The 25,217-nt window shown below is 26.5% G+C and overlaps 1 protein-coding gene across 1 annotated transcript in view; it reads right to left on the reverse strand.

Annotated features, from left to right (window-relative positions):
• Window positions 1-25,217, reverse strand: part of LOC111633499 (WD repeat-containing protein 17-like) — a 115,569-nt gene that overhangs the window by 67,928 nt on the left and 22,424 nt on the right. Inside the window, exons 2-8 of the mRNA XM_023378077.1 lie at window positions 19,507-19,630; window positions 16,981-17,410; window positions 15,895-16,164; window positions 10,050-10,318; window positions 6,243-6,356; window positions 3,378-3,524; window positions 910-995 (exon numbers count right to left, since the gene is read on the reverse strand). Of these exons, the coding sequence (XP_023233845.1) occupies window positions 910-995; window positions 3,378-3,524; window positions 6,243-6,356; window positions 10,050-10,318; window positions 15,895-16,164; window positions 16,981-17,410; window positions 19,507-19,629 (1,439 nt within the window). The 5' untranslated portion in view covers window position 19,630. The remainder of the gene's footprint in view (window positions 1-909; window positions 996-3,377; window positions 3,525-6,242; window positions 6,357-10,049; window positions 10,319-15,894; window positions 16,165-16,980; window positions 17,411-19,506; window positions 19,631-25,217) is intronic.

Raw genomic sequence — 25,217 nt, forward strand, 5'->3', positions numbered from 1 at the left:
AGGAAACTTGAAAACTCTTATCATAATTTATTTTTCATTCAGTAATTATATATAAGACAAAGTAACTATTGGATTTTAAAATTTTCTTGTTTCAAATTTTATCTATATAGTCAAAGTGATTTCTAGTTTATTTAATATTTATTCTGTTTAAAATTTGTAATTTACTTTTTGCAGTCATATGAACTGAATAATAATTACTTCAAAATTATTCTCTATAATATACAATTATTTTACAAAAGTATACTAAAATATTATTAAATATTTTTAGTACATATGTTTTCAGATGAATACAGGGGATTTCAAATAGATTAGACCAGACTTATAATGCATCTTTATTTTTGGTATCATCTTCCAGTTGTTTATTTCATATTAACTATTTTGTAATTATTGATTTCTGTAATTATATGAATTATTATTCTCAATTACCAACTAGATTATCAAATACTGAATTTTCAGATTGAGTATCTTGTTTAAATTTTATTTAATGAATTTTTTTAAATTACAGTTTAATTAAGATTATCTTATAATAGAAACATTTTTATATTTTTAATTAGTTTTTATTCTATGTATACATAAAAACATTACAAATCTGCAATAAAAATTTAATTGTTACTTATGTTGTATAATAAAAACCTGATACATGTCTCTGCCTCTTGTATTTTTAACATCATTCTTATTTTAGAAATATAAATGTTTGCATTAAGTCAGGTCTTACTAAATCACCCTGTATTTATAAATAAATTCAAAATGAGTTTTAATTAATTAAAATTCTAAAATATTCAAATTTTATAATTTAATCAAATATAATAGCTGTTAACAAAAATGAAAAATAATTTAAAACAGTATTAGTTGTTTAAATATTAACTTTCTATTAATTTTATTAAAAAGAATTATTTTTTGTCTCTTTACCAACATTTGTCAGCTCCCCCAGAAGCAATTTTTCTGGCATCTTTTTGATTCCATGAGACAGAATATACATTTGTATTTTTTCCATGCTATGAAAAACAATAGTTGAGATTAAAAATAAAGAAAAGCAGTAAAAATTAATTAAATAAACAAGATGATCTTTATAAGAATTAATTTTTTTAAATCCTTTATTTAGAATGTTAAAGTTAAATATTCATTTAAAAATTTTAAAAAATTTCTTTAAATAATTTGACTATCAAAATAAAATAAAAATTATTTTGGCTTTAAATAATTTTTTTCTATTTTGAAATTCAAATTATAGAAAAAAATAACAAAAGTTTAATATTAGAATTTTCAGAGACTTGAAACATGTATCAAGTAATACAAATGACAGCACATTCTTTAAAAAACTAATTCCATATACATAAACAATAAAAACAATGCTATTCATAGTTATCAAATTACTTTTACTAATTTTAAAATATATTAAAATCAACCATTTTGTTTGATTTAGTATTTGTTATTTATTTATTGTAATTTTCATATTGATGAAGATCAGAAATACAGAAAATAAATGTGAAAAATTCATAAACTATAAAAATAAATATACAATAAATCACAAAAATAATCAGCAACAGTAGACTTTGATATATAAGTAGTTAATGTTTATTTATAGCAAACATTAGTAATTATTTAAGTATCTAAAGTTATAGCTGTTATGTAAGTTATTACAGGTGACATGTGATACATATTTAACAATTTTAAGTTTGTATTGTTAGTGTAAATTATATACAGTATATATTGCTTCATGTTAACATATTTTAATTTTTTATAGTAATTTATAACTGTTTTTATAATTGGTCATATACGAAAATATAATTTTGCATAAACAAATTAATGTATCATTTTATAATTACTATTATTTTATTAATTCTTTATACAAAATTTACAATTTAATTGAAATATATTCATTACACTATTTCCTTCTAGTGCAATTAAATTGAATTAATTAAATTATTGGGAGCTCATATACCTTGATAATGTGTTAAAAAAGTTTTCTTTTAATTTATACTTTCCTTAAAAATTTCCAAATACACTGTAGGCTATTTCTCATAATTTATAACAAAGTGTCTTTGTTCAATCATTAGAATTCTCAAAACAAATACTAAAGACCATTTTAATAAATTTATCAGATTTATATTAAAATTAACTTAAAAATAACTTTTTATTCATTGTAGTACAGTATACTAAATTTTTTCTTGTTGTTTTTTCTATTTAAAGTCACTTTATAAAAAAGTTTTGCATTTAAAATATGCATACTAATTAAAGAATATAAGTGATAAAATATATTTAAAATAATAAAATTATTTCATTTTTGAAACCTGTTTAATGAACATTTTTATAAGTAAAATATTAATATGGAAGAAAACAAAAGTTTATTTGAAATCATTAAAAAGATCTTAATGAGTTTTAATAAGTATTATGTTTATTGAAAATTTAAAAAATTAGTAATAAGATTTAACTACATTTATGATCATTTTAAATATTTTTATAAACAATAAATTTTTTCAGAAATTATATAATTATTTTGAGCATCAGTTTTATTCAAATAATAGCTGTGTCTACTATTTTAAGCTGTACATTTTCTCTGTCGTTACTGTTTGAAGAAGTTATTATTTTATTTGAACATATTTGTTTGATGTCCATTAATATTAAAGTATTTAAATATTTATTTATGAAAATTTGATTTTTAAAGGCAAATTTTATTACTATTTGAAATGACAACTAGTGTCTATCTTTATAATGAAATTTATTTTCTATTTACCAGTTATAACAAAACAATACAATCTACTGTTTAATTGTACTATACATTTCATTGGGCTGCAATTTGAAAAATTGTAGACCTATAAATTCCTACAGTTGTCCATCTGTCTATTTGTCTGTCCTTCCTTAATCTCAAGAATGGTGTTAGATAGTTGAAAGCCAAGACCAGATATGAACAGCTTAGGGGAAAGAGACCCCAATTAACTATATATGAACTTCCAATGTAAACTGGAAGTCACATTAGTTCAGTTCAAAAATTTTCTCCTGAATAGTGTTAGATACACGACCAGCTTGACTTCATTTTTAACAGGAAAAGTATGATGTACAGGAGCAAAACACTACTAAATTTAAGTGCATTGTGATGAAAAATTGCAGCCCATCATTGCTCACAATAAATAATTGCTCATTTTCTATTAAAGTTTTTGTTAAATAAATATTGTACCTACCTACTGTGTTTTACAGTATTTATTAACTTTATATTGTGTGCTTAAGTTTTAAGAAATCCTTCAATAGTAGACACAGTTGTTATTTGAGGTGGTTATTATTCATAATATTTAAAATATAAAATACCAATAATAAAAATAAATACCAATAATATTTTAAAAAGTTTTTAAATGTGATTAACTATTAATTTAAGAATTACTTACACTTAACATTTTATGAGCAATAACATTCTTCTCTAAATTCCATATCATGATTCCTTGATTTGAAGTACCAGCAACAATTGAATTCAAGTCACCAGGAGCCCAAGAAATAGAATAAATTATGCTCATGTTACCAGGTGAAGAATCAATCTGAAAAGTCATTTACAAGCAACTGATTAATAATTCTTTATGTAGAAATTAATATAATACAAAGTAATATAAATTCATTATTATATATTGATTAGTTTAGATGATTTCAAGTTGCTGTACATGTATAGTGTAGAAAAATATATTTTATATTTAATTAACATATACTGTATTATAATATTATAATTATAAACATATAAAAATTATTCTAAGTTTGACTTTAATAAACATTTTAAAATAATTCTTTGCATCTATATTCTTTACATCTTTTCTTACATATAAACCCGTGGCCTTCAGATCGAATCCAGTCTTATAATTTGTAGTGCAGTCTAATAACATTATAAACTGGTACATGTTTTTGTTGTCACAAATTTTGAAAATTTAAGTATGTTTTTTAGTAATTCTTTTATTATTTATACAAGTGGCCATTGTCTTGATGACAAATAATGCTGGCCCAAAAACATTATCCTAATTAAATAAATATAAAAAAACCATGAAAATGAATAACAATAATAAAAAAACATTTAAAAAACTATAACAAAAATACTGTGACATACAATATATATTAAATACAAATAAATAGATAAAACAATGAAACTATAAAAACAAAACACTGTAAAAATAAATACACAGTAAAACAAACCACAGTGAAAACTATTTATCCATTTAATGATCTAATAGGTTTTGTATAAATTTTTTTTACAATCTGTTTGAATTTTGTGTATTCAAAATAGATTAAATTTTCACAGTTGCTGATTTCTGGGAAAATATTAAAAAAAAAAAAATGGTTGAATAAAGATAAGCAAAAAATCATTATATGAATTAAAGAGTGATTACAAATATTTACAATATTAAAATATAAATTTTCGTCTACAAGTACGTATCTTCTAATATCAGGACTTATTATACTGGCTTTACAGATAATGCTACAGAGTTTCACAGAAAACAATTTTTTATTTTATTTAATATACCTGTACTGTACATATATACAGGTATATTAAATAAAATAAAAAATTGTTTTCTGTGAAAATCTGTAGCATTATCTGTAAAGCCAGTATAATAAATCCTGATATTAGAAGATACGTACTTGTAGACGAAAATTTATATTTTAGTAAGTCAAGGACATTGAGGCATTTTAATTATTTACATTATTATTTAAAAGAGTTAATGTCAGTCATTAAACATTTTAAAATAAATAAATCTATCAAAATAGATCATCCTATCAACCTATTTTCTAAGAATAGAATTTGCAACCTGGCAGGAAGAAATTCTGAGTTTTTAGTGTACAGTAGATTCATGTTTATTTAGTAGTAAATACATCTTATGTAATTTAGATTTAACAAAAGCTATAGTGTAATGGACATCCAAATTGACATACCCTAATCCATTATTGATTAAAAATTGAAAAAATATAATGATCTTAGTGCAGATTTTAAAACTATTAGCTGTAAAATATCATGCCTAATTGCTAGATTCTTTAATAATTTATTAAAATGTTGATTAAAAGACATTTTACTATAAAATATTACATATAAATCATTTATACATTGAACAAATTTAATATCAGTATCATTATCAAAAATGGAACCAAACTAGAAGATATTAATAAAGAATAACAAATAACCTTCATTTTACAATAGTTTGGAATTAAAGTAAGTTTCTTTAATCCACCCAATAAGATGTTTAAATCTTCTTGTAATGTAGTTGGATCATTGTTAATAATTTTTATATTATCTGCATAAAATATTATTGCAAATTTTATTTTTGTAAAATTATCTATATAGCAATTAAATAATAAGCTGCTCAACACTAACCTGTTGCATACTATTTAAAGATAAAAACAGCATAAACTGATAGTCTTCCACAGGAAGTAAACAATCTCTCATTAAAAAAATGATTATGTATTTTATAATATCAGGTAAATAATGTAGTTTTTGAAATATGAATAAAAATGCTTGTAATTTTTGTTTAAAATAATTTTATTCATTAAAATATTCATCTTCACATTCAATTACACTTTCTCAATGTTTTGTTGAAACAAAGAGCTTTATTCTAACAATGTTTTACAGTCTACAGTTTTATATCTTGTCTCCACTGACATGAGGCTAAAAGGACATTATCCTTGCGTGGTCTTCCACGCCATTTCTTTGCATATCTACTTGGCTCGTTTGTTACAGAGATCGAAGTAAAGGTTATGGATTTGATTCAATCCCATCAATTATTAATAAACATAATTAAAATCAAAGACAATCTATTACAAATATCCACTTCTTTAAATCGCTCCTATTTCAGCCACTTACACTTTTCCAATTCACTACTACGCAGTTAACAAACTCTACTAAAAAGTTTACCAACACCTCCAGCAACCAGGTATAAGGAAACTTATAAGGATAAACAAGTAAATCTAATGTTTGAAATTCCATCAAGAGGTTTTTATTAGAATAGTAACTTTTTCTGTCAGAATTTACTGATCTTTTTCAGTTACAGAATATTTGAAAGTAACATTGTAACATTAAAGAACAAAATTTAAATAATATATTGTAAAGAGCATACGATATCAAGTTATAAATTTTAGAATTACATTAAATGTAATTGTTAACTTACCCTTATATTGATGTTTTATATTATTAGCTACACATTGTATAGTGGATATATATTTTGCAATATTTTACTTATATTCAACAATTTTATTACATAATTACTTAAGAAAAAATAACTTACTGCTTTCATTGTGTTGACATTCCATACTTTAATAGTTCCATCATAACTTGCTGTTGCTAATAAATCACAATTACTGGGTTTGAATTCACAATCAAAGATTGTTTCAGTATGACCCTATAATAATATCAAAATAATTTAAAGAATTTTAACATTACTTTAGGGATATTTTCATATTGTAAACAAAATTTACATTAATAATTACTTTTGTAAATTTACTTATGAGAATATTTCCATAGTAATTTTAATTAAAAAATTTTAATGGAAGAATTTTAAATTTATTATGTGAACACTAAATTAACATACTGTACATAGTTTCTAGATCATTTTAACTTAAGGGTTTTGTTTATTCTTTCTAACCTGTGGACACTAAGACCTTTTTATCAATATCAAGCCCATCATGGGTGTGAGATTAGCCGACTGGGGTGGAAATGTGAGGACAATTGAGCAGTTGCGTAGCGAACATAACTGGCGCCCGGGGCACGACACTTATTTAGCGCCCCTCCCCCCTCCATAAACACATATAGTTTGTCTTGGAGACCATTTGGGCGCCCCTCTGCGAGTGGCGCCCGGTGCATGATACACCCCCCTTGCACCCCCTCGCTACGCCACTGCAATCGAGCGGTCAACACTCGTGTGGGAGTGGATAGACTCACTGAGGCAGGTTTCCATCTTTTAACCCGTTTATTATATACACAAAAGTTTCTTACAACGTTTTGCAAAGTTGCGAAGTAACACAGCTCAGGGAGCGAATGAAATGTCCACTCAAGAGTCCGATGTTCAGTTGGAAGTTCTCGGAGCGAATGAAATGTCCACTCAAGAGTCCGATGTTCAGTTGGAAGTTCTCGGAGCGAATGAAATGTCCACTCAAGAGTCCGATGTTCAGTTGGAAGTTCTCGGAGCGANGATCTTTTTATCAATATCAAGCCCATCATGGGTGTGAGATTAGCCGACTGGGATGGAAATATGAGGAAAATCAGTGGCGTAGCGTGGGTGTCAGCCGCCCGGGGCGGAGGAAAATTTTGCCCCCTTATTTAGGTATTTCAATTTAAAGGACTAAAATACACTTTTGTCGCAGAACAAGCAATGAAAAATTCCGTGCTAGTGCAGCGACCTGTTTAAAATAGCTGTATTGGATAGTGATAGTGTACAGTCGACCCCCCTATAAGATCATTGATTTTTCCGTTTTATCTGAATTACATGTTGTACGAGTCACTTAGATTTTACAAATATGTGAGCCGTTCACAGCCCGGCACACGTATTTGTAAAGTCTAAGTGACTCGTACAACATGTAATTCAGATAAAACGGAAAAATCAATGATCTTATAGGGGGGTCGACTGTATATGAATGCGAATGAATCGTACAAGCAAAAAAAAAAAAAGTCAACAGGTCGCGCAGGATATCCTCGGATGAAGTTACTAGTTCACCCGGACGGTGAGCCGATTCCCGTACTAGGGGACGATATCACTATCGTAGGCGCGACCCAAATATAGATTAGAATGGTTCAAATTTTTACAAGATATTATTATTATTTATTGTGAAATTTTGCCGCCTTCTAAAAGGTAATTTTGCCGCCCCCTAAAAAGTGCCGCTCGGGGCGGGCCGCCCCCGCTGCCCCCACTACGCTACGCCACTGAGGACAATTGAGCAGTGGCGTAAAGAACATAACTGGCGCCCGGGGCACGACACTTTATTTAGCGCCCCTCCCCCCTCCATAAACACATATAGTTTGTCTTGGAGACCACGATACACCCCCCTCGCTACGCCACTGCAATCGAGCGGTCAACACTCGTATAGGAGTGGAAAGACTCACTGAGTCAGGTTTCTATCTTTTAACCCTCTTATTATATACACAAAAGTTTCTTACAACGTTTTACAAAGTTGCGAAGTAACACAGCTCAGGGAGCGAATGAAATATCCATTCAAGAGTTCGACGTTCGATTGGAAGTTCTTTCGTTCTCTTGATGTCGTACAGTACGTTGCGATCGACGACCTCAGGGCGTGCGGCACAGCTTCGGGCGAAAATCTCCGGAGAAGGGCGAATCTAGGCAAAGCAAGACTTCACGGGAGAGCGACGGTAAGTCCCAGGAATTAACAAATCTGTCGCTGCTGATCTGCAGGATCGCAAAAATCCTGAAGTGGAGAACCGAGAACGTCACATCCTTGAATAGCGCAGTTTTATAAGTTTTTCCCTTAAAGCCGCCTTTTCATTGGTCTCTACTCGTCACCTGGTGACAATTCGAAACCGATCGGAGGGCGCGGGAGAGGTTAGTTTCGCGACTAAATACGACTCCTCTCCAGCCACGTTTCCCTCGACTTTAGTCTTTTCTATTGTTTTAATAAAAACTTTCATTGTTCAATCAGGACATTAAATCTCCCTATTCGTGTCTGAAAATGGAGCTCTTTATTTCTCAACAGAGTGTTCACCTTCGGACCTTCAAAGCGGCTTCCGTCTGTTACCTCACAATGGTTTTGGCTAGGCCTACAATGGGATGGCAAATGGTGAGGGATGGGGCGCAACATATCTGCGAGGGATCACTTCCAAAAAATTCCTAGGGTGTTTTGACCTGACTAGATTTGTTTCTGGGTCCCTGGACCTTACAAGTTAATGGTTTAGAAATATGATTATTAAAACTATTCTAAATTATAATGTTGTCCACATTCCAAAGAATGCCATATGTAAAAATTATTAAAATTAATGCAATACATAAACATTTTTGTTAAGGAAATGTATGATTTGTGAAAATTTTCTAATTTTGAATTTTCTTTTTAAATTTATGTAAATATAAATAATTAAACTGTTTTATTTCAATATGGAAATATTTATAGGTGTTTTACTTAAAATTACCTTCATAAAGTATTTAGATAAATATATACTAAACTCAAGTGAAATAAATTTATATGTACAACAAATTTCAAAAGAATAGACTACTTTTTATATTTACATGAACACTAACATGCATGTTTTCTGNTTCATTGGTCTCTACTCGTCACCTGGTGACAATTCGAAACCGATCGGAGGGCGCGGGAGAGGTTAGTTTCGCGACTAAATACGACTCCTCTCCAGCCACGTTTCCCTCGACTTTAGTCTTTTCTATTGTTTTAATAAAAACTTTCATTGTTCAATCAGGACATTAAATCTCCCTATTCGTGTCTGAAAATGGAGCTCTTTATTTCTCAACAGAGTGTTCACCTTCGGACCTTCAAAGCGGCTTCCGTCTGTTACCTCACAATGGTTTTGGCTAGGCCTACAATGGGATGGCAAATAGTGAGGGATGGGGCGCAACATATCTGCGAGGGATCACTTCCAAAAAATTCCTAGGGTGTTTTGACCTGACTAGATTTGTTTCTGGGTCCCTGGACCTTACAAGTTAATGGTTTAGAAATATGATTATTAAAACTATTCTAAATTATAATGTTGTCCACATTCCAAAGAATGCCATATGTAAAAATTATTAAAATTAATGCAATACATAAACATTTTTGTTAAGGAAATGTATGATTTGTGAAAATTTTCTAATTTTGAATTTTCTTTTTAAATTTATGTAAATATAAATAATTAAACTGTTTTATTTCAATATGGAAATATTTATAGGTGTTTTACTTAAAATTACCTTCATAAAGTATTTAGATAAATATATACTAAACTCAAGTGAAATAAATTTATATGTACAACAAATTTCAAAAGAATAGACTACTTTTTATATTTACATGAACACTAACATGCATGTTTTCTGCATTATATTTTTTCATTTAGTGTAATGTTACTTTTTTTAAACTACAGTATATTACAGTATTTTTAAACTTACCATTTCTCTGCAGAAATCCCACGAATATCGACTCAAATCATATACTCCAACTCCTCCATCCAAAAACAAGCAAATAATTCTAGCAAGAAATTTACTGCCACTTGATAATATATCTCCAAAATGAGAATTATCTGATGTTTTGATCATTTTGTTGGGCTTTTTAGCTGGTAAAACACAAAAAGTCAAAAAACCAGTTTGTTTTAAACGTATATTTTCTAATGGTGTACACTTTGAAACATTCCATATTCTTAAAATTCCAACATCAACATCTGAAATGGAAAATTTAATTAAGATTCTAAAGATAAAATTCATTAGCATATAATAAACTGTTCAAAGATTATTTCTACGTGAATTATAAAGGCAATCTAAATATTTTTTTATTTACAATATTCTATAATATATTCTATAAATTCGAGAAATATCAGAAATTAATAAATGTTAAGAAATTATGCAGTAAACTCTATATGTTATTTGGATTTTTATTAAATGATTATTTAATAAAGCCCCAAAGTAAAAATGTATGTATAAGCTTATATATTGTATATAGTCTACATATACAATACAATTAATGTATTTATTGTAATTCCATACAATGTAATTAATGTATATAGATTTCATATCCATTTTAAGAAAGAAACAGAGATATAGACCTGAGATATGTACTTAAATTTGAAAGAAACCAAATCAATATCCTTTACCAATATGCGAAATTCTATTTTAGAAAAATTTATGCTAAATGTTGATCTGGAACTAAAAATTCTCTATCTGGTATCTTTCTGTAAATAGGTAGTTTCTATAATTTAAGGTTTATACTTTGGTTTTTCAGAATAATGAATTATAAATGGCTTCATTTTTATGGGTATTCAAAATATTCTATTTACAGTGAACTATAGCTTCATTTTACTGTTTATTTCTCAAAACATTGAGTTAAGAGGATTGCAAATTAATTAAGTAATAGAATTCATTTAATTATATCAAAAGAAAAGCTGAATTTAAAACATCTCAAAGATATCTGTAGAAAATAAATTGTAAAATTAAATAATTTGAATATTAATTTATCCATATTGGAGGACAAAAATATGAGGAGCATAACTTGGTATATTTAAGAGTATAAAATAAATATACGAATTAGTCTAAACTTATATAAACTCAATCAGAATTAGTTGTTATACCAAAAACATTATAGGCAATGTAATTAAACAAATTTCTTCGTAATGCTCATTGAATAGAATATACTGCATATTAAATACATAACAGAGAAGCAAGCCCAAAGAGCTCGAGATGCTTTTTCGTTTTGTATTTTATGTCCAATTCTTTTTTCTAGTTGTGTGACCAGAAGAGACAGAGACAATGCTGAGAAAAGGCAAAAAATATAAGTCAAATATTTCACTCTTAAAATCGCTCTAATTCTCCATTCGACTATTATCTTATCAACACATAAAATAAGAGGTATTTAAACGCATCAAACTTCCTATCAGATTCGATGCACGTGCATATAACGATGGTCTCATGCATAAATCGATTTCTTTCAGAATTCTACGTGCTTTTATTTTACTTCGTAAGCCTGTTAGTGCCCAAAGGCAAGAAAATTTAAACGAAAATAGTCCAAATAAATAAATCATTTCACTTCATCGGTGACCATTAATTGTAATTATTAATTAAACGCTACATGGGCGCCAACTCTAAGGGATAGGAATTCGCCCCAATAATATTCTAAGTGTGCCGGTCCTTCAAAAAGTTGAAGGATAAAAACTTTTTCGGTCCGACAACACGTATTATTGAGAGCCAAACTGGTGGTTCTAGTCCTTTCGAGTTGGCATCGTGGCGCTCCATAGTATCACATCGAAACAAAGAATATTTAAGAATCAGTTTCTTATATCTTTGCAAGTTAAAATTTTTATAAGTTATTATAGAGTGAAAAACAATATTTTAAACTGATTCATATGAAGCCTAAATATATAGTGCATTATCAATAAAATTACTACTTAAATCCGTTGACGTAAAATTTATAGATCTTGGAGATCATGCAAATGAAAACACCATCAAAGAAAATCGTGTTCAGAAATTGCGAAGTGTGCAAACTGTAATATCGCTATGATCTTGTTAGAATATGACTTGTAGATTTATTTCTTGAATTTAAAGTACTTTACAATTTCAGCGTATTGTAATAGATGACATTGGTGACGATGTCTTTCTCAACGAAAGAAGAGTCAGTGATTCGGCAATATTTTATGACACCATATATATATTTTGTCGAATACGTAGCGAGGTTTTGACTTTCTGATTCATGTGATGAAAACAACATTCTTCTAATTCTATTCACTTTAAAAATAAATAAATAAATTTGAAATACTGTATATCCATTCTTTCTTGAATTCTAACTGGTTTGCATAATGGCGGAACTAAATTAAAATTTAAATTAGTAATATTTATTATTTAGTACTTTTACAATATAACACTTACTGCTCTAAGAAATAAAGGAAAAATATTATAATATCCAAAAGTGAAAAAATAAAAAGATTTTCAAATTTAACGATTAGAAAGTTTCTTACTCTCAANATTTTTTCTTGGTAAAAAAAAAGTTATAACAGGTATAAATTCTGTTTAAAGGATTTTAAAATATTTTTTATGTTGTCTAGTAAATCCATTTACCTATTAATCTATGCTTATTAGTTTAAACATTAACATACATTCTTTCAACTCAAAATTTCATTCTTTGTTCTTTCTATTATTAAACGCTTTTATTTAACTTGCTTTGTTCTCAAATCTTAAAACTCAAATTTCATTTACTTTTAATTAAGATAGGAGGCTATCTAAGTCCGATGACAATACGTTTTAATGAGGTTTTAGGAATGACCCCATCCCTACCATTCTTCCCACACCGAAATCCGATAAATATAATCAAGTACAGTATAGAATTTAATCATGATGTGTGTATATGTAAATGCACTGTAGTGAAAGATACGAGACCAATAAATTTTGTTTTTTTTTTAATATTAATCTTATTATAAAAAATTTAAGTTTTAAAAGATTATTCAATGTTTCAATTAGTCTAAATTTTAATCCAAATGGGAGCGGTTAGACTGTCAAAATTCCCCCGAATCTACAGCCTAGGTTTGGATATTAATGAAATTTTTTTATTTTACAATGTTTAATACTTATTGTAAATAAAAAAAAATGTTAAAAACAGTTTTTTGTTTCTTAAAATTTCGAAATTTTAACTTATTAAATAAAATCGATTGTCCTATATAAAACAGTAGAACCTAAGAAACATTTATCAGAAAGTGATCAATACATAGGAATGCAATGACAAGATTGATTAATTTTGAATAAGATATTGGATCGTTTTCTGAAACTTAATTCTTATCGGCTTTTCTTAAAGGTATTAACGTTAAGACTTTTCGTGTTTGTCGATAACTTTCTTCCTTCTAATAATTATAATAACAGTTTTAATTAAATTTTTTACATAAACATACAAATACTTTCTCAAATTTCATTTGTAATTTTAATATAATTTATTACAATATTTATTAAATTTAGTATTATATTATAGAAGTTTTCGAATAAGAAAATTGCTAGTTCAAGTGTTCTTATTAGATCTTAATTAAATTATATTAGACTATACATTCCGTCAATACTAACAAATTATGCAAATAATTAAAACCGCTATTTATTGAAGCTAGTATAATCAAATTTGATTACTTCAGTTCCAATAATTTTTACAATATGCAATAGTATTTTTTGTAATAATTTGAAATAATTCCATGTCTATGTTTCATAAATTAAATCATTTGGTTGTAGACTATTGATAAACATGTTATATTTTCATTTGATACGAACACATATTTTTAATATGGTCCTATCTTAGATATGGTTATATCTAAAATATATAATTAAAAATTAAAATTAACATAATAACATAATGTTGAACAAATCATTCTTGCTTCTTCGCAAAATCATTAGTAAATCTTTTTGTAAAGTAGAAACATCGTAAAAAGGCTAAAAAATATTATTGAATTTCGTTGAATGATTAATTAATTAATTTAATTAAGTCATATCCTTGAACAGGTTCAAAAATTTTTTTCATAGTAACATAAATAGTTTAAATGCAAAATATTCTTAAATAATAATTATCAAAACAATGGTTATTGTTCTTGGATTAATAAGGATATTTAAAAATTAATTTATGCAGTTTATTCAAATTTCAAATATTCAACAGATATCGAGAAATTATATACAGTAATGATATTCAAAAATAGAAACTCTATTAAATATAAGAATTTTTAACAAAAAGATTAAAGAATTATCGATAAAATCTTCAAAAATAATAAAAGCAGAAATTAAAAGTTAAATATGGTTTAAAAAATTTTATTCTTATTATATTACAAGTATTATTATATACAATAATAACCATTAAATAGATTAAATTATGTTATTTTTCACTTAAAAATATTCACGAGGATGAGAAGGAGAGAGGAAAAACGCTGTTTCATATCAATCGAAATGAGTAGGGTGTATGGTTTAAATTTAACTTAAAATGTTTAAATTTATATGAAATTTAATTTCATTATCATACATAGTTGCATATATTATATTGAAATCTAAATTTATTAGTAAATGCACAGATTTTTGACAGCACTTTTTATTTTAATTTTAATACGTTTTATTCTCCTGATATTTTAATTTCTTTTATTTGTTATTGCAAAATATTTTACGTGTTTCACTTTTTAATGTGAATTTAAAAAGTGAAATAAAATATTATAAATAGAATTCAAATTCACACGCAAAGTTTTCTAATAAATTTTCAAATATTTTTAAAACATTTTAACAACAAATATTTTTATCTCCGTTTTTTTCTGGAGCAACTGAAAGTTCAATGCGTAAAATATAAGGTCAGAAACAAAGCAAAATAAAATAATATATATAACAGATTAATAATAAAATAAATATATTTTTTCTTGGTAAAAAAAAAGTTATAACAGGTATAAATTCTGTTTAAAGGATTTTAAAATATTTTTTATGTTGTCTAGTAAATCCATTTACCTATTAATCTATGTTTATTAGTTTAAACATTAACATACATTCTTTCAACTCAAAATTTCATTCTTTGTTCTTTCTATTATTAAACGCTTTTATTTAACTTGCTTTGTTCTCAAATCTTAAAACTCAAATTTCATTTACTTTTAATTAAGATAGGAGGCTATCTAAGTCCGATGACAATACGTTTTAATGAGGTTTTAGGAATGATCCCATCCCTACCATTCTTCCCACACCGAAATCCGATAAATATAATCAAGTACAGTATAGAATTTAATCATGATGTGTGTATATGTAAATGCACTGTAGTGAAAGATACGAGACCAATAAATTTTGTTTTTTTTTTAATATTAATCTTATTATAAAAAATTTAAGTTTTAAAAGATTATTCAATGTTTCAATTAGTCTAAATTTTAATATGAATACTTTTGGATTTGGATTTTTAAAATATGTAGGCTTACTTATATAGCTTAATCATTTATTTATGTAATTTTTTTAATTATTAGATATTAGAAAATATCAAAATAGTATTTTTATTTATTTTTATTAGCCTATATTTTATTTATATAAATTAATATAGACTAGAAATTTACATACATATATAACAATTTTCATTAATTTAACCATTTAAATGCTATTCATAAAAGTCCACATATACAATACTGAAAAATAAATGTCATAATTTAAGAAATATACATTCCTTAATGAATTTACAGTATAATTTTTATATTTTATTTAAAATTAAATAAGATTAGATAAAGTTTAGAATGAAATAAAAATGATGAAAAACTGTAATATAATATTTTACCTGCTGATACAAAAGATCCTGGCACTTCGGGAAGCCAAGCGATTGAGGCAATTGATACAGCTTTACTCGGAGACGAATATGTCGATACAACATTTACGACTTCGTTACTTGTATCCAATAAATATAAATAATTACATCCGCATGCTACAAGGATGTAATGAGAAGATAATGGGTCCCACTGCAAAGATGTAATCGAACTCGACTCATCGTTACTCTTTTCTTGTTCGTTTCCCTGAGATTGAATATTGATATGTCTCTGTGGCTTTTTATCTGAAATTAAACAAAAATTCGCTATAAAAATTGCATTATACAGGAAAAACTGAATGCCGTTTTATCGAAATATTTAGTGATAAGCTTTTAAAAATATTTTTTATGCCACAAATTTAATGAATTATTAATTATTTTTTAATTTCATCTCTGATTTAGAAACAAAAATAAATCAATAAATAAAATGAATCAATGAATATAAATTAATTCGAAATTAAAGGATAATGTTTTTTTTTTTTTTTAAATCCTAAAACATCAGATTAAAATTTGCAGATTTAATATAAAAGTTAGAAATGTGTAAAATAAGCATTAAATAGTATCATTAAAAAGTTTACTTCTTGTTTAATTTTTATGTAAATTTTACGTTAAAAGTAATTTCATCATTTAGGTAAAAATTACAACATAAATCGTATAAAAATTCAAAATAAATTCTAAAAGCAATAAAATTTATTAAATAAAATCTAATATTATAAACAGTTTTACGATATAGAAAGAAATTATAAGTGTAAAATAAGAGTATGTGTCCATGTTTAGTTTAATTTCTATAATTGTAAAAAATCTCATATATATAAAAAAACTTCTGAAAGATTTTAGGAAGATTTATGAATATAATTCTAGTATATTAAAAGGAATAGTTTAGTGTGTTTTATTATAAAACTATTAAACTTTTACAATTTTATCATGAAAGATAAATTATCTGTTTAATAAGAATATAATTAAAATAATAAGATTTTAAAATTAAATTTAACGAAATAATTTATCGACATTTAACATAAAATATTAATTTACAATCAAATATATATATATACATAAATTTACCTTTTACATATATAGAAACGGTACCGTCTTCATGACCGAATGCCATATTTAATTTTTCAGATTTGCATAAGGCCAAACATGTAATTTTACTGTTAAACGGAGGATATTCCTTCATGTTATATATACTTTCGGTTTGAATATTTCCGTCATAATTTCTAAATTTCCAACAGTAGAGTGGTCCTTTATGTTCTAAATAAACCAATACATTTTCGTGACCCGGTAGCCAAGAGATAATAGACGGTATAGTCGGTGAAGTATTCAGAAGAGTAATTAAAGAATGCTGTGCAATATTCCATATACAGATACAAGGATCTATACTAGCACTTGCTAGTAAATCAATATCTCTCGGGTGCCAATCGAGTGCTGTAATAACTTTTTTATGCTCCGACATAATCGAATGTAGATAAAAGTTATGAGTTTTATTATCCATCTAGAAAAATAAAAATAAAATTGTCCGATAAAAAGAAATATATTTTTATTTAATAATTTATGTACATTATATATTATTATTTTTAAAAAATTGATTTTATATTATTTTATTAAATTATAAAAATCGTATTATTATTATTAGAAGTAGAATCTACTCAAGGCTCTAGCTAGGATGAAGAAAGGAAGAGAGTGAGGAAATGGGAAAGAGAATAAGAAAGAAGAGAGAAAATCCAAGTAGGATACTGGATAAATAGGGTGAATCAGAAAGTATGAAATAATATTTATATACTAGTTTCTATATATTGTTAAATTTAATATATTAAATCTCGATATTATCTATACAAAATCGTATTTTTAAAATTATTCTATTGATTACGTTGATGTAATCTATATAAATTATATAATAATAATAATATAATAATAGATTACATAAATTTTTCCATATTTAAATTTTTAATTTAATATAAAATATAGAATTTCTAACTTTTAAATTTTAAGAAATATTTTCCACTTTCAAAAGACTTCCGAGAAATTTATTGTATTATATTGTATTGTAATATATTGTATTGAAATAATACAATTTCTGTATATAATACAGCTGTCACATTGTACAGTTTATCTCATNTAAAAAAAAATGTTAAAAACAGTTTTTTGTTTCTTAAAATTTCGAAATTTTAACTTATTAAATCTAAACTTATATAAACTCAATCAGAATTAGTTGTTATACCAAAAACATTATAGGCAATGTAATTAAACAAATTTCTTCGTAATGCTCATTGAATAGAATATACTGCATATTAAATACATAACAGAGAAGCAAGCCCAAAGAGCTCGAGATGCTTTTTCGTTTTGTATTTTATGTCCAATTCTTTTTTCTAGTTGTGTGACCAGAAGAGACAGAGACAATGCTGAGAAAAGGCAAAAAATATAAGTCAAATATTTCACTCTTAAAATCGCTCTAATTCTCCATTCGACTATTATCTTATCAACACATAAAATAAGAGGTATTTAAACGCATCAAACTTCCTATCAGATTCGATGCACGTGCATATAACGATGGTCTCATGCATAAATCGATTTCTTTCAGAATTCTACGTGCTTTTATTTTACTTCGTAAGCCTGTTAGTGCCCAAAGGCAAGAAAATTTAAACGAAAATAGTCCAAATAAATAAATCATTTCACTTCATCGGTGACCATTAATTGTAATTATTAATTAAACGCTACATGGGCGCCAACTCTAAGGGATAGGAATTCGCCCCAATAATATTCTAAGTGTGCCGGTCCTTCAAAAAGTTGAAGGATAAAAACTTTTTCGGTCCGACAACACGTATTATTGAGAGCCAAACTGGTGGTTCTAGTCCTTTCGAGTTGGCATCGTGGCGCTCCATAGTATCACATCGAAACAAAGAATATTTAAGAATCAGTTTCTTATATCTTTGCAAGTTAAAATTTTTATAAGTTATTATAGAGTGAAAAACAATATTTTAAACTGATTCATATGAAGCCTAAATATATAGTGCATTATCAATAAAATTACTACTTAAATCCGTTGACGTAAAATTTATAGATCTTGGAGATCATGCAAATGAAAACACCATCAAAGAAAATCGTGTTCAGAAATTGCGAAGTGTGCAAACTGTAATATCGCTATGATCTTGTTAGAATATGACTTGTAGATTTATTTCTTGAATTTAAAGTACTTTACAATTTCAGCGTATTGTAATAGATGACATTGGTGACGATGTCTTTCTCAACGAAAGAAGAGTCAGTGATTCGGCAATATTTTATGACACCATATATATATTTTGTCGAATACGTAGCGAGGTTTTGACTTTCTGATTCATGTGATGAAAACAACATTCTTCTAATTCTATTCACTTTAAAAATAAATAAATAATTACTATTGTGTACTGGCACAATGAAGTGACGTTTTTCTCAACACTGGGCTAGTTGAATCTTTTATTTAGTTAGAACGTTTTTAAGTTTATAAACGTTATTTAAGTTTATTTGAAGAAAACAATAGTAAAAGTTAAATTGTAATTAAGTATTAAATATTTTGTTAATTAAAAATGTTAATTCAAATTTTTTAATGCTTACTTCATAAATGTAAATAGCTAATGTAGCACCGTAGGCAAATCGCCGACCTTTCATTGCCACCACACTTCTGTTCCAAGGTTGACATCCCGCAGGAAGCAATGCAATTTGTCTTATTTCAGTCATTCTTTAATAAACATCAAATAAAAGCTTTATTAGAAATATCTTTTATTTATTTCTACTAAAATTCGTATAATATAATTAATAAAATCTATAAATAGATCTATTATAAGTCATAGTAGTAGATTTATATACATTTAAATTAGCGTATTCTATTTTGCTGTAACTGTACAGGATAAGATAATTTAGTCAATACTGTATTTTTAAATTATTTTATATTTTAACTTTCTCTATTTAAACCTTTTCTTTTCAATTAAAAAAATTATTTATTATCATTTATTTGATTAAAAATAGAAATAATGATTAAAATTTGAATTATAACAGAGATCCAAAACATAATGCGTTTTTTTCTTTTATTTTTATTTAGATTGTAATTTGCTTAGGAAATTGCTTTATGGATTAATATACTGCAAAATTAAAGTGCATATTCACTTTAATTTTGCAGTTGGTTGTTCGCTTCTGTCACAACAATCTAAGAGGGTTGCAATTAATAATAAAATAAACATGTTTATTTACTTGTGAGGCAACTTTTCAAACAAAATCGTTATAGGATAATGCGTTGTTTTCGGTCTGTCGATTATAATATAAATTTTAACAAGATTGTTTTCCATTAAACAGAGATAAACTATCAATAAAAAACTACAATTTAAAACTTAGAAAGTCGTAAACGTCGTGTTTAACTTATTGTTTTTTTATTATTATATTTTAAATATGTAGCTCCAAATAATAAATATATGTTCACAAAACATTTCATAAGCTTAAATCTTTATTACAAAGTTTAGTTAATAATAATAATAATGTAATACTGGAAGATAATTACTTTAATGATTATAAATCTATTTACATTTTTAGGTAAGTCAGACTTAAAGTTATTCCAGAAAGTAAAATTTAAATATACTGTATATAAAATTAAGCGATAAAGCATTGCAACAAGCTTTCTTTCATTCTGATTTTATACATAGACGCAAATTACCTACTACAATTTTTAATTTGATGGAAATTTTAGTAATATTTTAATACTATAATATAATGTATTGTATTCTACAACATTCCCACAATTTATTTTTATTACAATTTATTTCTTTCTACAATTCTACAATTTATTTTTAAATGAATTATAATAGTAATGAATGGTTTGTAATAATCTTACAAAATATTTTAGAGAATAGATTTGATATTTAAGAAAATAGATTCTGGAGATTATTATTATTAATAACTAACACATTAAACGAGTATAATCTTGGATTATTAACTTCAGGTTAAATTAATAATAATTAATGGATCCTGATTATTATTATTATTATCCATTAAAAATTACGTATTCAATAAGTAAAAGCATTGGATGTTTTTTTTAGTTTGCATGTAGAATGTAGAACAATCCATATTCAAACTAACACCAATAGCGCGTTTTACCGATTGCTTCATGGGGTCCAAGTAAATTTGAATTAGGATACCCCATGAATAATGTTGACTTCATTTTTCTTCGGGAGAATTTTTTAGAAAAATATTTTCTTATGAAGAATTAGTTTGGGGGGACCTTACCAATAGTGGACTTTTGACCAATTGCACTTTTCGTCCATAGGATAACGCGCCGCTGACTAACACTCAGAAAAGAAAATATGTTCTGTGATGTTTAATCGTATTTCCCATCGCTCTCCCTTCAATTATATACTTTACGCGACCCCTTCTCCATTAAACTGTACATAACATGTAATTTATGGATGGCCTTGTTTTTCCAAGGATTCAAGAGTTTTTCACATATTTATTTCGAAGGATTTTGTTATGAAAGCAACCTGAAATTATTAATTTATCTAACAATTATATTATAAAAAGTTATCTTTTCATTAATTTTTTTCTGTCAGCTATTTTATTTTTAATTTTAAACTATTTTAATGTATCATTATTAACTTAAAAGATTTTAATATTTTTAACATTCATTACTTAATTTACATCGTTATTTTAAGCTATTTAAAATAATAATTTAATNTTTTTTTACAGAGAAAAGGTAAATTCTCTCTGAAGTTAAATCCATAAAATTTTCGATTTAGATAATTCAAAAATTTCATCAATTTATTTTAATAATAACTAAACAAACTCATAAAGTAATTTTCAAGAAAAGTAGAAAAATCATAAAATTGTAAAATATAAAAATAAAATTATTAAAATTAATGTAATTAAAGCTAAAAACATACTTCAAAAGTTTTATTTTCTATATTAACGTAACGAAAAATAATAGTTGGATCAGGACCGTGGGCAGAATTCTTAAAAAAAGTGAAGGTTTAAATAAAATATTCCTTTTTTATATCGTAATAATAATTATTAATTTTTAGGTGTATAAAGTAATACAATTACAGTAAATAGATTAAGGAAGAACTGAATGGGTACAAAATAATTGTTATAGCCTATACATACATTGTTTTAATTGTAATTAATTTCTTAAATCTGTCCAAATGGGAGCGGTTAGACTGTCAAAATTCCCCCGAATCTACAGCCTAGGTTTGGATATTAATGAAATTTTTTTATTTTACAATGTTTAATACTTATTGTAAATAAAAAAAAATGTTAAAAACAGTTTTTTGTTTCTTAAAATTTCGAAATTTTAACTTATTAAATAAAATCGATTGTCCTATATAAAACAGTAGAACCTAAGAAACATTTATCAGAAAGTGATCAATACATAGGAATGCAATGACAAGATTGATTAATTTTGAATAAGATATTGGATCGTTTTCTGAAACTTAATTCTTATCGGCTTTTCTTAAAGGTATTAACGTTAAGACTTTTCGTGTTTGTCGATAACTTTCTTCCTTCTAATAATTATAATAACAGTTTTAATTAAATTTTTTACATTCTAAAATTTTATGTATAAGGTGATTGAGATAAATCCTGACCATCGTATAAACCTGAGAACCTAAGATTTTAACGTGCTAGCGACGTTAGCACGTTAAATATACTAGCCTAAGATAACGTACCAGAATATCATTATGCAAAACATAATGATATTCTGGTAATAGAAAATGCGTTGTACGCACTCTCTATTATGTCCCTGTAGCCCTACTAATAGCGCTTCCTTTAACGGGCGTCAGTAATTCAGACTTATTGCAAAATGTTTGGACATTTTGACATAAGTCTGTCGAATCACCCATAAATGCGATTTTGCTAAAGATGAAACTGTTTTCATTAAGTTGGCAGCTTTTCTATCTTGTTTTCAAGTGTGAGATAAGGACTATGTCATTATGTAATTTGGGTTACTTAATACTTCAGAAACCATAATAATTATCATTTAACTCATAAATTCTGAAAATATTTATGAGAATTGAATGTTTAGTTGATTGACTTGACCATACCTACTATCAGGCAAACGTGGCCTGGCTTGGTTTATCAGTCAGTATATGGAATCCTGCGCCGAACAGAAAAGCAGATTTCAAGGAAATTTCGTATTCAAGGACTGTTTGTAATAAGTTATTTCCAAACAAGCAGAGCCGTAGCTACGGTGGATTAATATTGACACCTACATTACTTTAACGTAATTACTAAATTTACATGGGTATACACAGCTAACTATCCCTAGAGCCATCTGGTTACAATTCTTTTATATATCCTAATCTAAAGACAGTTCACATAGACAATTCTTTATGTAAACCTGTATTAAACTAGTCTGTTATATAATTAATATAACATAACTAAGATTTTATTAATTAAAATTTTTCTTTCAGTCAAAAAATATATACTTATCAGATATATAAAGTTGCAGAATAATAGCGTAATTTTTAGAATTATGTTGAATAAATCGTGTTTTTCAGACTCTCGTGACATATCAGCTTAATATAACAAAAGCGTTTCGTGAAAAATGAATATAATGCAATAGTTAGCTAATACAAGAAGAGAGTATCATTCTTGTAAATTACACATCATTTCTTGCCATTTGAAATATGCTTTTAAATATAACAATGGAAATATCAGTGTAAGGATTAAGACTGACAACAAATGTTTCTAAAGGATAGTCTCCTGCATCTCTAGAACAGCGACGCATTTACGTAATATCGATTAGCTTAGTATCTAAAACTTACAAGATTCCCATCTTTCATTCATTAGCTGCATGTTAATGGTAACAATCAAGTTGTAATATGTTTGCCAAAATCCTCCCGCACCTACTCAATAGGATTAAAATATGAATAGAATATTGGATAACTTATATAGTTATTACTTTTTGCTAAAATCATAACGATAACTGGCTGTGTTCTATAAGATCAAATGTTTATAAAAACGAATGCTTTTCTACTTACAATTGTGTATGATAGCTGCTATGGGTCTCAGATTCTCGTGCGTTTTGAAAGACCTATTATGAGTTATCCAGAGGTCTGTATAATTACTAGTCTATACTTACAATTCCTAAACCAAAATACTATTATTCAAAAATTTATATCGTTCTTTTAAAAAAAATCAAATTGTTATGCATATCTTCTTAGTTGAGAGAAAGACTCATCGATTACAGTTGTACAGTAAACCAGAATTCTTTGCTGAGTAGAACAGATTATAGTCACTAACGTTCCAATGACAATGTAGTGTAACCTAATTTCTGCAAATATACAGTGACGAACGATTATAGAGTCACGCAACATTCACTATCTATAGCATAAAGCTTAATATGATGCAAATGATTATGAATTGCCCGATACTCGATCTCCTATGGCCACAACAAATGAACGTTACAAGTTTAGTGACGGTTCAATGAGTCATTAATCTTGCATAATGATTGATCGTACTTACTCCGACCTTGTCTTATGCATATTGTTTTGATTTTGTTTTAATAATTCCTGAGTTAGATTATGACACCATAATTCTAGTAACATTCCTATAATTCGGGCTAAGGATTTCCTCATGTTCAGCGCTCATTTCTATATGCTTATATCTGTCCAAACAGCAGATTACAGTAAATATTATAAAGAGGGCATTTCATCATACGTAACAGAATTCCGTGTACTGCAACGGAAATAAATGAACAGCACAATTATTCCTATTGCTAACAACAGCATTAAAAAAAGTCACTAACGACAATGTGTATATGTTCAAAGTGTACCGTTTATCTTTGATGTTTTATTGAGCTAACTACTAATAATTTTCAATTAAAAGCTTTCCAATTTTATTGTGAAATATTCTTATTATAATATTGTTCTTAATTGTTTTGATCAATGTAATAGGATTAAATGATAAAAATAAATAAAATTCGAAAAGGTTTTACTTGAAAAATAAGTCATTCGATGTTAAGTTTTATACTTTCTGTTGCATATATTTTAAGTTGCTTCATTTTGATTTATTTATTGCCTTGATGGCTATTTCTATTCTAATTTTCTTTTTTAATTTAATTTTTCAAGTAAAAATTACGATTTAAAATAAGAAATTATTAGTAATAACCTTTTATTAAAATAAAAAAAAACGATGTTTTGACATTAGAACCGGAATGAAATATAAATTTTACGCGAATAAAAACTAAGAGTAAGGAAATTTTTCTTTAAAAACATTATGAGATGTAATTATTTGTTTCCTTTTAGCTTATGAGAAACACGATAAATATTTTTACTTTTCCGGCTCTG

The sequence above is a fragment of the Centruroides sculpturatus genome, unplaced genomic scaffold (assembly GCF_000671375.1).
Source record: "Centruroides sculpturatus isolate CEXI.00-Female unplaced genomic scaffold, Cexi_2.0 scaffold421, whole genome shotgun sequence".
NCBI lineage: Eukaryota > Metazoa > Arthropoda > Arachnida > Scorpiones > Buthidae > Centruroides > Centruroides sculpturatus.